Raw genomic sequence first — 15,197 nt, forward strand, 5'->3', positions numbered from 1 at the left:
GACTCTCCAGGCAAGAACACCAGAGTGGGTTGCCATTTCCTTCTCCAATGCATGAAAGTGAAAAGTGAAAGTGAAGTCGCTCAGTCATGTCCGACTCTTAGCAACCCCATGGACTGCAGCCCACCCAGGCTCCTCCGTTCATGGGATTTTCCAGGCAAGAGTACTGCAGTGGGGTGCCACTGCGTTCTCCAATGTCAGGGGATATAAGGGTTAACTAATTTTATTATGGAATCATTTAGCAATGTATTCAGGTATGAATCATCACACTGCACAATTTAAACTTAGATATATTATCTGTCAATAATATCTCAGTAAAGCTGAGGGAAGAATCAAATGTCCATGAAATTGTAAACCCTATTTATGAAAATCAAAAAATCTACATACTGGGCTTCCCTGGTGGCTCAGTGGTAAAGAATCAGATTGCCAATGCAGGAGACATGGGTTTGATGCCGGTCCAGAAAGATCCCACATCCTGCAAAAACTAAGACCGTAAACTGTGACCCTTGAGCCTGTGTCCTAGAGCCCAGGAACTGCAACTACTGAGCCCTGAGGCCACGTGCCATAACTACCGGAGCCCACATGCCCTAGAGCCTACGCTCTGCAACAAGAGAAGCCACCACAATGAGAAGCTACACACTGCAACTGGAGAGGAGCCCCACCCCACAGCAAGCAGAGAACAGCCCACACAGCAACAAAGATGCAGCACAGACATAAATAACATTATTTTTTTTAAAAAGGGATTCTAAACTACTAACAAAGTTCTATTGCTGGAAAAATCTAACAGCTTAAATTTTCCTTCTCTGATAATTGGCATGTCAGTATTTTTAGGAGAAATAGTCTTGTGGCATCTTTATAATCTCCAAAACTGAAGTTTTACATGTTTTATTCAGACTAAATTTGTTATTTGGGTCTTCTGCAATGCTAAATATTTTGTGGGATTAAGAAATGACAGGACAAATAAAAAAGATGTTGATCAATCTACTAAATATTCATTCACATATGCATTGGGATTAACAAATATAAGCTTTCACTAGACACATTAGAAACTACCTGATTTGTCAAATTTCCTCCTTACGTAAGAATTACACAATAAAACAAGGGCCTCTAGATAGTAAAGTATTGCATTTAATTACTGCTAAATAGCTGTCTATTTAGAGGCAGATTCAGTATAGCCAATTCATATATCAAAGGTGGAATGAGATACAAAAGTCATGAGAGAAATTTTAACTTTCAGATAACAACAAAAATCTGGTAAGTAAAACGTCTTGTCTACTGGCTAGGACATATAACAAAGTTGTCATTTTATTTGGAAGACCTCCTGTAACGCAAACTATAATTAAGTATGCAGTAATTAAGCAATCTGTTTTCCAAACTTCTTACTTCTTGATTCACCCATAAACTTTTGGGAACACAAGAGAAAGAGAAAACGTTGGCCATCAAAAGGGATAATTCATCATTATTTCCCATAACCATTGTGCTGGACTAGCCAACACACCCTGGCACCCAGCCTCACAGTCCACTTCTGAGGGAAACTGCCCTGCTCTCGGGAGCACTGGATAGCACCTTATACAGAGAGCCAATCTTTGTGTTGACTAGCAGCCCCTGGAAAACTGGTGCAAAACTTCTGCCCCAACAGGGATGAAGGGTTTGGGTGGCCTCTCAGATTCTTCCTCAGGAACTTAAACCACAGATACAGGAAAAGAAATGAGAAGCTGGTAGGATGAACAGAGCGGGAAAGAGAATGGGGAAAAGGAGCAAAGAGTAAATAGATCACTCTTTATGAATGGCAGGGCACTGGAGCATCCACAGGGACCACTTCCTACAAGTCATCAGAGATTTCAGAGCCACTGTGCTCAGTTGTTCAGTCGTGTCCGATTCTTTGCAACCCCATGGACTGTAGCCTGCCAGGCTCCTCTATCCAAGGAATTCTCCAGGAAAGAAAATTGGAGTGGGTTGCCATTCCCTCCTCAAGGGAATCTTCCCAACCCAGGGACTGAACCCGTGTCTCTTGCATCTTCTGCATTGGCAGGTGGATTTTTTACCACTGCGCCATCTGAGAATGGTGCCAAATGCTGGTGCCTGCTCTGTGAGGCCTGGCTGAGTGATGGAGATGCCCTTTGTTGCTATTTTCTTTTTTAATCTTATTCCACATCTCCATTTCTTTCTCAAGCCTAAATAAGTAATACTTTATTGTTTTTAACCAAAACATGTTAATACAATGCAGTACTTTTCCTTACATAAAAATAAAACCATTTTGTTACATTCTCAAGTGCTTTTTAAAAAGTAAAATTACTTTCAGTAGAACTTATAAACAAAGTACTATTGTTATAGTTATATTGTTATTGTTATATTGTTATACAGTACCTTTCTTATAAAGATCTTATAATAAGAGGATATTTGTGTTAAGGGGGATACGTAGTTTGGTCCGTTGATTAAAGGAAAACTAGTTTCTTAGGTTGAACCATAATATCCCTCATAATTTAAGGATGACACCACTGATAACAGAGCTTCTATAGCAGGACAAGGAATGGGAGTTTTTCCTTTTGTTTCAGAATTTCAGCTAAACCTCAAAGCTGAGGACATGAGAAACAGGTGCCCCTATACACTACAGAGAGGCACTAGTTGTATATATGCAAGAATTCCTTAAACAGAGGCAGGGGGGAATCAAAAAACAGCCGCACAACCAAAGTAATCAAGGTAGAAAATTGTTAGCTGGGTAAAGAATCCTGTGGCATTTCCCCTGGATGAACCAACCTCATGTCAAGTGCAAGGGGTCCCCAAGAGAAACATCCAAACAGGTTAGAATTAAGGCAAAATGGGCATCCTCTCCCCAGTTGGATACTCACTTCATTGAGAAAATCTGCAGACAGCTACCCAAGTAGGGTGTGAAAGAGTTCACAGAAGAACCTGACACGTATGTGTCCCCAGGAGTACAGGGGCACACAGAACAGATGCTGGTGTTTGCTTCTTAAATCTGCAGAAGTCCAAGGGCAGGAGACTGAAGCTGCCCACACAGTAGGGTTTGGAGAAAGGAGATGTGTTACTTGGGGTGGTCTCAGTAGACACCACAAAGGCGACCTGGCTAGAGCTGTCCTGAAAGGACCCCACTGAAGAAAGCTAAGTGCAAGGGCAAGGCCATCCCCGCACCACAGGGCCAAGCTGTGAGATGTTTGTTCCTTAGAGTCGTAAGAGGTTGGTCACAGTGACGCAGTGGGGAGGTCCTCATGGGAGTCCTGAAGAACGCACACAATGCTCCTCACAGAGAGCTAGCATGTCAGTATCTACCACACAAATGGCCCTTAACTGGCCACTCAAGACTGCTGTTTCACTCTAATCGTCTATCCCCCGCATTCTGACCCTAGGGAAGCCAAGCTGGCAGAGAGAGGAAAAGGGGAGAGAAAAAAGAACAAGTCACTCCCTCTTCTCTGCTACTGATCCCAGGCCAGGCCTGAGCTAAAGCGAGGGGGAAGCTTTGAATTGCATACAAGTTTTCACTGTAACTGGTATTTAGGTATTCTTTTTACTACCTCAGTATGAAGCTATTTGAATCCCCTTGAAGGTAAAAGAAAGCTATAGAACATCAAGAGGTCAGAAATGGGGATCCAACAGAGCTTGTTTAAAGGAACTGGAAGCAAATTTTCAAGCTCTTTCATGAGTGTACCCAGCTGCATTTAATCCATTTTTAAAATGCTCACACTTTTAACTGTTCCATCTTTAACATGACACAAATCTTACCTTAGAAAAAAGGCCTTCTTCCTCTATCCTGTATCCTTTAAGGTCCTCATGCAGTTTCTGCAGACATTGTATGACTCTTCTTTGATGTTCATCATCCTTTAGCTCACGAGCTTTGATCAGAAAGTCATAGTGGTCCAATGGTCCATGGCAAACAGCTAAAGCTTTTGAATAAGCCTCTGTAGCAGCAGTTGGAGACATACTCTCAGGGGGCTGAACTGAATAGGCTATAAACAAATACATATATATAAGATTTAAGACTTTCTGAAATGAAGGTATTTCATAGTGCTCAATACTGTTTCTTAAAACTTTTAACCAATTACAATTGTACATATTTGAGCAGCTGTTGTAAAAATCATTTTGATGAAAACCATAATATAAAACACATTTTGGGGACTTCTCCGGTGGTCCAGTGATTCAGACTCTGTGTTCCCAAAGCAGGGGATCTGGTTGGATCCCTGGTTAGGGAACTAGATCTCACATGCTACAACTAAGACTCAGAGCAGCCAGATAAATAACTTTTTCAAAAACATACACATTTTGTACAATAAATATATAAATGATTGACTCAATTTAATAAACCCCAAACTCATAACCTATCAATATAACCCCTCTTCTAGGAAGCCTTTGTGTGTGTGTTTAGTTACTCGGTCATGTTCTACTCTTTGTGACCCCAGGGGCTGTAGGCTCCTCTGTCCATGGGATTCTCCAGGCAAGAATACTGGAGTGGGTTGCCATGCCCTCCTTCAGGAGATCGTCCCAACCCAGGGATCGAACCCAAGTCTCCCGCATTGCAGGTGGATTCTTTACTGTCTAAATCACCAGGGAAGCCCTCTAAGAAGCCTAACCCCCTCTACAGTGACAGCTTTACCTCCACTCCATTGAATGCTACCAAGGTTCATCGCATCCTTCCCCACAGCAGAGGTGGTACCTTTCTTTGCATTAGGCCTAAATCTGGTTCTTTAACACCAAGGCAGAGACTTAGAGACTAGTCACAAAGGGTTTTCTATTGCCTCTTTATTCCCTATCCAAAACAACACAGCATTCAGACATTACCATGCTGAATTCAGTTCTCTGCTTACAAGATTCCTTCACTTTTTCCATTACCTTTAGGTTGAACACAAAGAGCTGAGAGACAAGAAGAGTGTTTCAAAGCAGGGTGTGTTCATCCTTTTTTTAGCTTCTCAAGGAAGAAAACTGATTATCTGTGGTAAGGTCCGGTTATAACTCCATTCCTTATTTGGGGCAGGTTCAAGCTGGTACATTTTTAGGCAAAGATTTTGCAAGGGTATTTTGCCAGAGTTTCTCTTGTTTCATTGAATACCATGTTTCCTTTGTTTCAATAATATGAAAATTACTTAATTTAGGAAAAAAATTAAGTCACAACATTATTTTCATCTTTTTCTAAGAAAGGAAAAAAAAATCCTTAAATATACTGTGACTATTGAGGATAGGGCAGGGCTATCCCCTAATAACTGTTCTCCCTTTCTAAATAGGGGTTTTAGCTGGGTACAAGTCAGCCCGGTAAAATATTCCATATCCTGGTCTCTGGCAGCTAGGATGGCCACGTGACCAGTGGGATGTAAGCTGAAATTTGTGTGCTCTGCTCCGGAGCACTTAAAGGGAAAGGGCAAATTCCCCTCCTCTCTTTCCCTCCCCTCCCTCTGTCTGGAAAGAAAGTGCCATGGCTGCAGCTGGAAGAGCCAACCTGGCAAGGAGAGGCACACAGAATGCTGAGCAAAGCAGAGCAAAGTTCCCCAACAATGCTGAGCTGCCAAACCAGCTCTGGACCACCTGCCTGGATTTTTATGTAAAATAAACGTCTATCTTGCTTTTCAAGCAGTGTATTTTGGGGTCTCTTTGTTACAGAGGCCTAAATTGTACCCTAACTAATACATTGGGCTTACAGCCTGCAATAGAGAACCAAACTAAGGGTCTCCTGGGATCCTAGGCCTTGTAGGACCAAGGACAAGATTTGGGTTCATGCTGAAACTGAAGGCACAGGTTGAGAATTCCGCAGAGGTTTCCAGCGATTTGAGACGTTTACCAGGGTGGTATAAGAAACATACTTGCAGTTGGTCCACAGTCCCTGGCACAGAGATCATAAAATCCTTGGAATTTCCTAAGTGATAGAGCATCTTTTGTTATTCATAATGAGCCTCTTTCCATCACACATATGCTAATGAACTCAGGGAAGGTCCTGAAAATAGTCTCAGGACAGGGCTGGTTCCCAGAAAGACTAAGTGTTTAGAAAGCTGGCAGTCCCATCCACCAACCTATGAGGGCAAGGGAGGCTGGAGATTAAACTCTATAAACACTCCTGAACAATAAGATTTGGAGAGCATCCAGGATGGTGAACATCTCAAGGGAAGGTGACGTACTCAGAGAGGGCATGGAAGCTCCATCCCTTGCCCCGTGAACCCCTTCCATTTGCCTGTTCCTGAGCTGTACATACCCTTTATAACAAACTGATAAACATATTTAAAGTGTTTGTTTCTGAGGTCTATGACCATTACTAGAAAATTATCAAACTTAGCTAATTATCAACCCCCTGAATTTGAATTCAGCCACGCAGAAGGGTGGGAAGCAGGGCAGCACAGTTGCAGCTGGCCTCTGAAGTGGCACCATTTTTATAGGATTGGCCCTTTAACACGTGGGAGCTGATGCTACTACCTTCAGGTAGATAGTGTCGGTATCCACTACTGGATACCCAGCAGTGTTGGAGGATTATGAGACCCTCACAACCAGGGAAAATGCTCTTTTCCACTCCCTGGAATCAACTAAGTAAAATACCTAAGATAATGCTAATTTCCTTCTCCAACCCCAAACCCCCTCCCCAGACCGCAACCAGATCCTCAGCCAATCAATCATCAATGCTACCCAATTTTCTGTGTGTATGTTAGTCGCTCAGTTGTATCTGACTCTGCAACTCCATGGACTGTAGCCCACCAGGCTCCTCTGTCCATGGGATTTTCCAGGCAAGAATACTGGAGTGGGTTGCCATTTCCTTCTCCAGGGGATCTTCCCAACCCGGGGATCAAACCCAAGTCTCTCACATTGCAGGCAGACTCTTTACCGTCTGAGCCATCAGAGAAGCTCTCTACCCAATTTTACATCCTAAAGTCTCTCTAATCCATTTCCTCCTCCTTCTTCATATAACCACTCCAGCCGATGCTCTTAATTATCTCTGTCTTGATCTCCCCGCCTCTGATCATCTCCAACCTCAAATTTATCTTGACCACAATCTCTTAAAAAAATATCTCCCATCAACAACAGAAATGATCCTACTAAAATCCAAATGTGATTTTACCAATATTTGGCTTAAAATTCATCTCATTGTTTAAAGGAGTGATTTTCAAATGTAATTTTAACAGCAGCACCTTTTTTATATACAAAACCTTCCATCGGATCCTAAATTTACTTAACAGAAAAGAAGAAAGGGGTAACAAAGTCCCATCCTCTCCACATCTCCCTCATTCTCACACCCATATCCCTTCATTTCCAAAGGAGCCCCTAAGGCCTCTTCCCCACCTTATAGGATCACATTAAGTGAGAACAGTGCACAGAAAAGCGTTAACACAGCAGGCCTCAGACTGCAGAGCTTAGAAATGCCTGCTTGCAAAAGTGGGACCTTGACTGGAGCTTGAATTCCCACAGGGTTCCCCATCAATCCAGAAATAGTACGAGTGACTCACTGTGCCTAAACGCTTGTATTATATATAAGCAATATGGTTTATGCTGAACACCGAGTTTCCTTCTACAAGTCTGGAATTTTCGCACAGGCTAGGCAGAGGGTGGGCTTCCCAGGTGACACTAGTAGTAAAGAACCCACCTGCCAATGCAGGAGGTATAAGGGATGCAGGTTTAATCCCTGGGTAGGGAGGATCCCCTGACGGAGACCATGGCAACCCACTCCAGTATTCTTACCCATGGCAAGAGGAGCCTGGCGGGCTACAGTCCATAGGGCTGCAGAGTCAGACATGACTGAAGCAGCTAAGAACGCACGCATGGACAGGCAGAGGGCACGTCCATAACCACCACTCGACCCTAGGCCTCGAGTCTCTAATGAATCTTCCTAATAGACATTTCACCCCTGTTGTCAAAGTTGCTAGAGGTATTAAGCATGTTCTGTTTGACTCCACTGAGAGAAGATGCTTATATGCTTCTAATTTTTTCCCAAACTTTCCCCCACATGCCTTTTCCCTTTGCTGATTGTGCTTTGTATCCTTTCACTATAATAAATGGTAGCCTTGAGTCTAACTATATGCTGAGTCCTCTGAGTCTTTTAGTAAATCCCCAGAGGGTAGTCTTAAGGGGATCCCCAACACATATGGTGTTCTCATTCTGAGGTTCAAGGAATCAATAAACACAGAAAAAGCATTTGACAAAAACTAACACCCATTCATGATAAGAACTCACAGTAAACTAAGAAAAGAAGGAACTTCCTTATCTTGATAAAGAATATTCACAAAAACCCTATAGCTAAAAATATACTTAAGAGTAATAGCCTAGAAGTTTCCCACTAAGATCAAGAACAAGTAAAGGATGTCCCCTCTCTTCACTCCATATCAACACAGCATTAAATAATGCCGTAAGACAAGAAGAGGAAATAAAAGGCATGCAGATTGGAAAGGAAGAAATAAAATGTTCTGTTCCCAAATGACATGATTGTCTATATAGAAAATACAAAAGAAACAACAAAATAAGACTCCTAGGACTAACAAGCAATTCCAGTAAGGTTATAAGATGCAAGGTTAATATACAAAAGACAATCACTTTCATATATGCCTGCAGTGAACAGTGGAATGTAAAATTAAAAACAATAGCATTTAAGGACTTCCCTGGTGGTCCAGTGGCTAAGATTCTCCACTCCCAATAGAGGGAGCCCAGGTTCAATGCCTGGTCATGGAACTAGATCCCCCATGCCACAGCTAAAGATTCCCACATGTCCCAATGTAAGATCAAAGATCTTGTGTGCCACAACTAAGACCAGCACAGCTGAATTAATAAATATTTTTTTAAATACCACTTACATTAGCACTCCCAAAAATGAAATACTAAGGTGTAAATCTAACAAAATATGTAAAAGATCTATATGCAGAAAATGACAGAACGCTGATGAACAAAATCAAAGAACTTAAAAATGGAGAAATATTCTATGCTCACAGATAGACTAAATATTGTCAAAATGTCAGTTCTTCCCAACTTGATCTACAGATTCAACGGAATCTCAATTAAAATTCTGGCAAATTATTTTGTGGATACTGACAAAATAATTCTAAAATGTAAATGAAGAAGCAAGAGAGACCCAAAATAACCAACACAATACCAACAGAGAAGAACAAAATTGGAGGATTGACACTACCCAACTTCAAGACCTACTAGAAAGCTACAATAATCATTATAGCACTATATTGCCAAAAGAACAGACAAACAGATCAATAAAACAGAATAGAGAGTCCAGAAATATAGCCACATACATATAGTCAATTCATTTTGCCAGAGGAATAAAGGTAATACAGTGGAGCAAAGATAATCTTTTCAATAAATGATGCTGGGACAACAGCACATCCACATGCAAAAAGGTGAATCTAGACGCAGACCTTACACCTCACAAAAATTAACTCAAATTGCTTCATAGGAGGTCTTCCTTGGTGGTCCAGTGACTAAGACTGCACACCCAATGCAGGGGGCCCAGGTTCAATTCCTAGTCAGCGAACTAGATACCACATGCCTCAATCAAGAGTTCATATGCCGCAACTAAGACCGGGTGCAGCCAAATAAATAAATATTTTTTTAAAAATGCATCATAGGACTAAATGTAAAAAATGAAATTATAAAACTCTTAGAAGATACCATGCAAGAAATACAGGCAAAACCTAGATGATCTTGGGTACCGTTTTAACTTTTTAGATACAATACCAAAGGTACAATTCCTGAGACAAATCATTGATAAGCTAGACTTAATTAAAAACTTTTATTCTGCAAAAGACAATGTCATGGTCTCATAAGAAGACAAGCCACAGACTGGGAGAAAATATTTGCCAAAGACCCATCTGATAAAAGACTATTTTCCAAAACACACAAAGAACTCTAAAAACTCACTAGAAAACAATCTGATTAAAAACTGGTCTAAAAACTTTAACAGAAACCTCACCAAAGAAGATACACATATGACAAAGAAGCATATGAAAAGATCTCCACATCATATGCCATCACAGAAATGCAAATTAAAAGAACAATTAGATACCACTAACAGTGTCAGACTTTATTTTTTGGGGCTCCAAAATCACTGCAGATGGTGACTGCAGCCATGAAATTAAAAGATGCTTACTCCTTGGAAGAAAAGTTATGACCAACCTAGATAGCATATTCAAAAGCAGAGACATTACTTTGCCAACAAAGGTCTGTCTAGTCAAGGCTATGGTTTTTCCAGTGGTCACGTATGGATGTGAGAGTTGGACTGTGAAGAAAGCTGAGCACCAAAGAATTGATGCTTTTAAACTGTGGTATTGGAGAAGACTCTTGAGAGTCCCTTGGACTGCAAGGAGATCCAACCAGTCCATTCTGAAGGAGATCAACCCTGGGATTTCTTTGGAAGGAATGATACTAAAGCTGAAACTCCAGTACTTTGGCCACCTCATGCGAAGAATTGACTCAATGGAAAATACTCTGATGCTGGGAGTGGTTGGGGGCAGAAGGAGAAGGGGACAACAGAGGATGAGATGGCTGGATGGCATCACTGACTCAATGGACATGAGTCTGAGTGAACTCTGGGAGTTGGTGATGGACAGGAAGGCCTGGCGTGCTTCGATTCATAGGGTCGCAAGGAGTCGGACACGACTGAGCGACTGAACTGAACTGAACTGAACATGCCTATTAGAATGGCCAAAATCCAGAACACTGACAAATGCTGGCCAGGATGTGGACCAATAGGACCTCTCTTTCTTGATGAGCATGCAAAATGGTACAGCCACTTTAAAAGACAATTTGGTGGTTTGTTACAAAACTATACTCTTATCATACAATCCAACAATTATGCTCCTTGGTATTTACCCACAGAAGCTGGAAACTTATGTCCACAAAAACCTGCACACATATATTTATAGCATCTTTATTCATAATTGCCATAACTTAGAAGCAACCAAGATGTCCTTCAGAAGGAGAATGGATAAATAAACTGGCACACCCTGAAAATGGAATATTACTCAGCACTAAAAAGAAATGAGTCTATCAAGCCATGAAAACACACACACAAAAAAATGTAAAAGCACATAACTAAGTGAAAGATCAATTTGAAAAAGCTATATACTATAAGGTCCTATATCTTAATTATACAACAATGACATTCTAGAAAAGGCAAAACTATGAAGATAGTAAAAAGATCAGTAGTAGAAAAAGGAAGCAAGTAGATAGGAAGAAGGTGTGAATAGGCAGAACACAGAGGATTTTTAGGGTAGTGAAAATACCTTAAAATATACTATATTGATGGATACATGTCATTATACACTTGTCCATGTTCGTAGACTGTACCACACCAAGAGTGAACCCTACTGTAAACTATGGACTTCGGATGATGATGCTGCGTCAATGGAGGTTCATCAACTATAACAAATGTACCTCTCTGGATGGGACAGTGATAATGGGGACATGCTGAGGGGCAGGCAGCAGGTATTTGGCAAATCTCTGTACCTTTCTCTGAATTTTGCTGTGAACCTAAAACTGCTCTAAAAAAAATAATAAAGTCTTTTTAAAAAGAAAGAGAATCAGTCAGGCAAGATGCTCAAGGCTGAAAGACTGGCCAGCTTAGGCCTGGATAGCAGCTGTATAAATTGAAACACAAAAGACTTCTCAAAAGCTGCACTAAATTAAATCTGTTACTACATCAGTGTACACAAATTATGTGATGCTGCTGCCATATTATTTTGATTTGTATTAATTTGCCTTATTGTACTCCAAATGGACAGTGGGAAAATGCCATTCTGAAGATCCACACACTAATCCACAAACATAAATGGGAGATTTTAGAGGGGAAAAAAAAAATCTAAACTGTTTTAATACCTCAATTTTCTACCTTATTTCACTACTCTCTCCTAAACTAAGTTTTAGGAAGATTCTACTATGCTCCATAGCCCACCTGCTATAAGATATACTCAATATCATGATATTTTAGCATCTGAACAATCTATTATAATTTTCTAGATAGTATTCTAACAATTACATCTATTTTTCTCCCTAAGGAAAAAAAAAATTAGCTTCCCCAGGCTTTAACAGGTTTATTTGTTATTACTTCAGCTACCCCTCCACGAACTTTTTTTTTAAATGAACATAAGCTTAAGATTTTACTGTCTTCATAAAAAAATAAAAGATGAAGCTTAGGACTGGACCACTTAGCCCTTATATCTCCTCCCAGTTCAAAATGCTTGCAGGCCTTAACAGTCAGCACTCTCTAAATCTGCAGCACTTTCTAGGCTCAATTAATTCAAGCCTCAGCACAATCCCTTTTTGTAATTTTAGCCCTTTTTCCAGAAAAGCAGCTCATTCTGCCCATCATAGCCTCTCTGCTTCCTGTCATAAGACCACTTTTCCTGGGCATTCAAAGAATCCTTGCCCTTCTTGTCCTGTGTCACTTTGTGGGTTTAATGCTTGGCACACTTCTTACAGAAGTCCAGCAAGTTTTAAGAACACAAATCACGTCTGTTTGTTGCGGGGGCATTACTGGCAGGAAGAGAAGGGAGTTCCCCCAATATTTAAGATTTCATCTTGAAACAGAGATTTAGAACAAAAAAATTTTTAAGTTCTGCACTCTTAAAGTCTATGCTAACATGTTCCACTTAAATAATCTCATTGCATTAATAGTATAAAGCACAATTACGCTCTGTGGGGCTTCCCAGGTGGCTCCATGGTAAAGAATCCACTAATGCAGGAGAAGCAAGAGGCACGGGTTCAAACCCTGGGTCCGAAAGATCCCCTGGAGGATGGCATGGCAACCCATTCTAGTATTCTTGCCTAGAAAATCCCATGAACAGAGGAGCCTGGCAGGCTGCAGTCCATGGGGTCACAAAGAGTAGGACACAATTGAGCAACTGAGCACACAAGCACTGATGCTTTTCTTAACGGCACATAATAACTTACAACAAGAAAGAAGAGGCAATTCGACAGTACAACTGTTGAGAAATTAGAAAAAGGCAAATTGACGCAAACAGCCCTAACAAGAATTTTTATATATATATGGGTTGTTTTTTCTAAATAAGGTCTTGATAGGCTGGCAGTGAATTGAATGGGGGGAGGGGGGAGGGGGGCGGTCTGAGAGCTTTCTGAAATTAAAAGTGTCTGTGTGTATGTTTGTGCATTTTTCTTGAGGTAAGACCTCTAAATATACTACAAATTCCTTTAGAATTTCAAACAAGTGAACAAAAACTGGTTAAGAATCACTGTTTTAAAAAGAATTGTCAAAATTTTGAGTTTAAAAGAAAATTCTATTAAGAGCGGCTCACATTTATTGAGCACCTACAGTGTACTAAGGACTAGGTTAAGTAACTTCACATAATTACTTGCTCTACTCTGCACAATAATCCTATTATACAAATAACTAAAAACACCCATAAATGAATCTGTTCATCGATTCATTCATTCACGTTTCTTGAGAACCAACTATGTAGCTCAGGCACTATTCTTATCACCAGTGAAACTACACTTAAAAACAAATAAATACCTTTCCTTGTGGAGACTTCCCTCCAGTCAAGGGGAAGACAGACAAAAAATTAAATGAAGAAGCAACAAAGGATCATGTAATGATCAGTATACTGGTGAAAATAAAACTGAATGATATCCTGGGACCTCTGATCTCCCCAGGGAGCTCAACAAAAGTACAGAATTTTAGGCACCACCTCAGGGGTCTGAATCAAAATTTGCATTTTTAACAAAATATATAGGTGTTTCATATGCACACTTAAGTCTGAGAAGCACTATGCTAGGGAATGATTGAGGACTCCTATAGATGATCAAGAAAAGCCTTCCTGTGGAAGTGACATAAGTTGACACCTAATATCCGAAGAAGTGGTCCTAAGGAAGAACTGGGAGAACTGCTCAGGGAGAAGAAAGAGCTCTGGCAAACCTTAAAGTGAAAATGGAAATAAGCTTCACATTTTCAAGGAAGGAAGAGAAAGTTTACAAGGTGCAGTATGTTATAAGGTGAAGTTGGAAAGGGAGGAAGGACCAGATCATGCAGGGTCTTACAAACCATGGTAAATAGCATGGATTTGATAAGATCAAGTAGAAGAATTTTTCTTTTCCTTTTTTTTTTTAAAAGGCAGAGAGACCAGTTAGGAAACTGTAACAACAGTACAGTTCAGAGATATCTATGATTTGGACCAGAGAGTTAGCATTGCAGGTTAAGTAAACTGACCAAGTCATATAGATAATAACAAAAGCAGCAAAAATTGCCGTTTAGTGAGCACTCACTAAGTGCCAAGTACTTTTCTCAGTACTTTACACACTTCAAATCATTTAATCTTCACAACCGACTTTTGATGCAGGTACTAACATTATCCCTAACTTAAAGAACCTGAAGCACAAAGGGACTAAGTAAGTAACTTGTCCATGTCCCCATAGCTAGGTAGTGGCAGAGCCAGCATTGTACCTACAGGTCCAGCAGGGAGGCAGGATGTTATGGTGGAAGGGGCATGGGCTCTGGAGTCATACCCTCCAGATTTATCTCCTGACTCCATCATTTCAACTCTGGATCATAGCAAGTTGGTCACAAAATCACAGTCCTAGCCAATGATGCCTAAGAGGAAGTCAGCTTCTGCCAGAGTGTCTCCTGATGCTCTTCAAAAGATGACTAGGACAGAAACTCATTCCTTCCTGCCTCTGTACTTTTACCTGTGAAGTCAACATACCTGTACTGCTGCAAGTACCTTCAGAACATGAGAGGAAATGCCGCTGACACACTGAGGACAACAATAATCTTGATATATGTGTGATAGTGAATTTTATGTCAACTTGACCGGGCCATGGAGTGCCAATACATTTGGTCAAACACCACTGTAGATGCGTCTGTGAGGGTATTTCTTTTAAGCTTAACATTTGAAGCAGTAGACTGAGTAGACTGCTCTCCATTATGTGGGAGGGTGCCATCCAATCGGTTGAAGTCCTGAACAGGAGACTGATATTCCCCTGAGTAAGAGGGAACTCCTTGAGCCTGGATGCGTTTACGCTGTAACATTGGTTTTCTCCTGCCTTTAGACTCAAACTGAAATGTTGGTTCTTCCTGGGTCTTAAGCTGAGAACTACACTATTGGCACTTCTGGTTTTCAGGCCTTTGGACGCAGATGGGAATTAACACCACCAACTCTCCTGGGTCTCCAGGTCTTCAGCATACTGATGTAGATCTTGGCACTTGTCAACCTCCATAACTGCACAAGCTGATGATTTCTTATAATAAATCTCTTTCTAATGTACAT

At 40.8% G+C, this 15,197-nt stretch overlaps 1 protein-coding gene across 8 annotated transcripts in view; it reads right to left on the reverse strand.

The window, feature by feature from the left end:
- LACE1 (lactation elevated 1) overlaps positions 1-15,197 on the reverse strand; it is a 201,090-nt gene that overhangs the window by 172,194 nt on the left and 13,699 nt on the right. For all 8 annotated transcript variants that reach the window (XR_826767.1, XR_826768.1, XR_826770.1 and 5 more), the window contains exon 2: positions 3,736-3,959. Coding sequence is in view for 3 of the 8 variants with exons in the window: in XM_010856641.1 (XP_010854943.1) it covers positions 3,736-3,959 (224 nt within the window). In the remaining 5 variants the exon portion in view is untranslated. The remainder of the gene's footprint in view (positions 1-3,735; positions 3,960-15,197) is intronic.

Source organism: Bison bison, unplaced genomic scaffold (assembly GCF_000754665.1).
Source record: "Bison bison bison isolate TAMUID 2011002044 unplaced genomic scaffold, Bison_UMD1.0 scf7180017864373, whole genome shotgun sequence".
In the NCBI taxonomy this organism is placed as follows: Eukaryota; Metazoa; Chordata; class Mammalia; order Artiodactyla; family Bovidae; genus Bison; species Bison bison.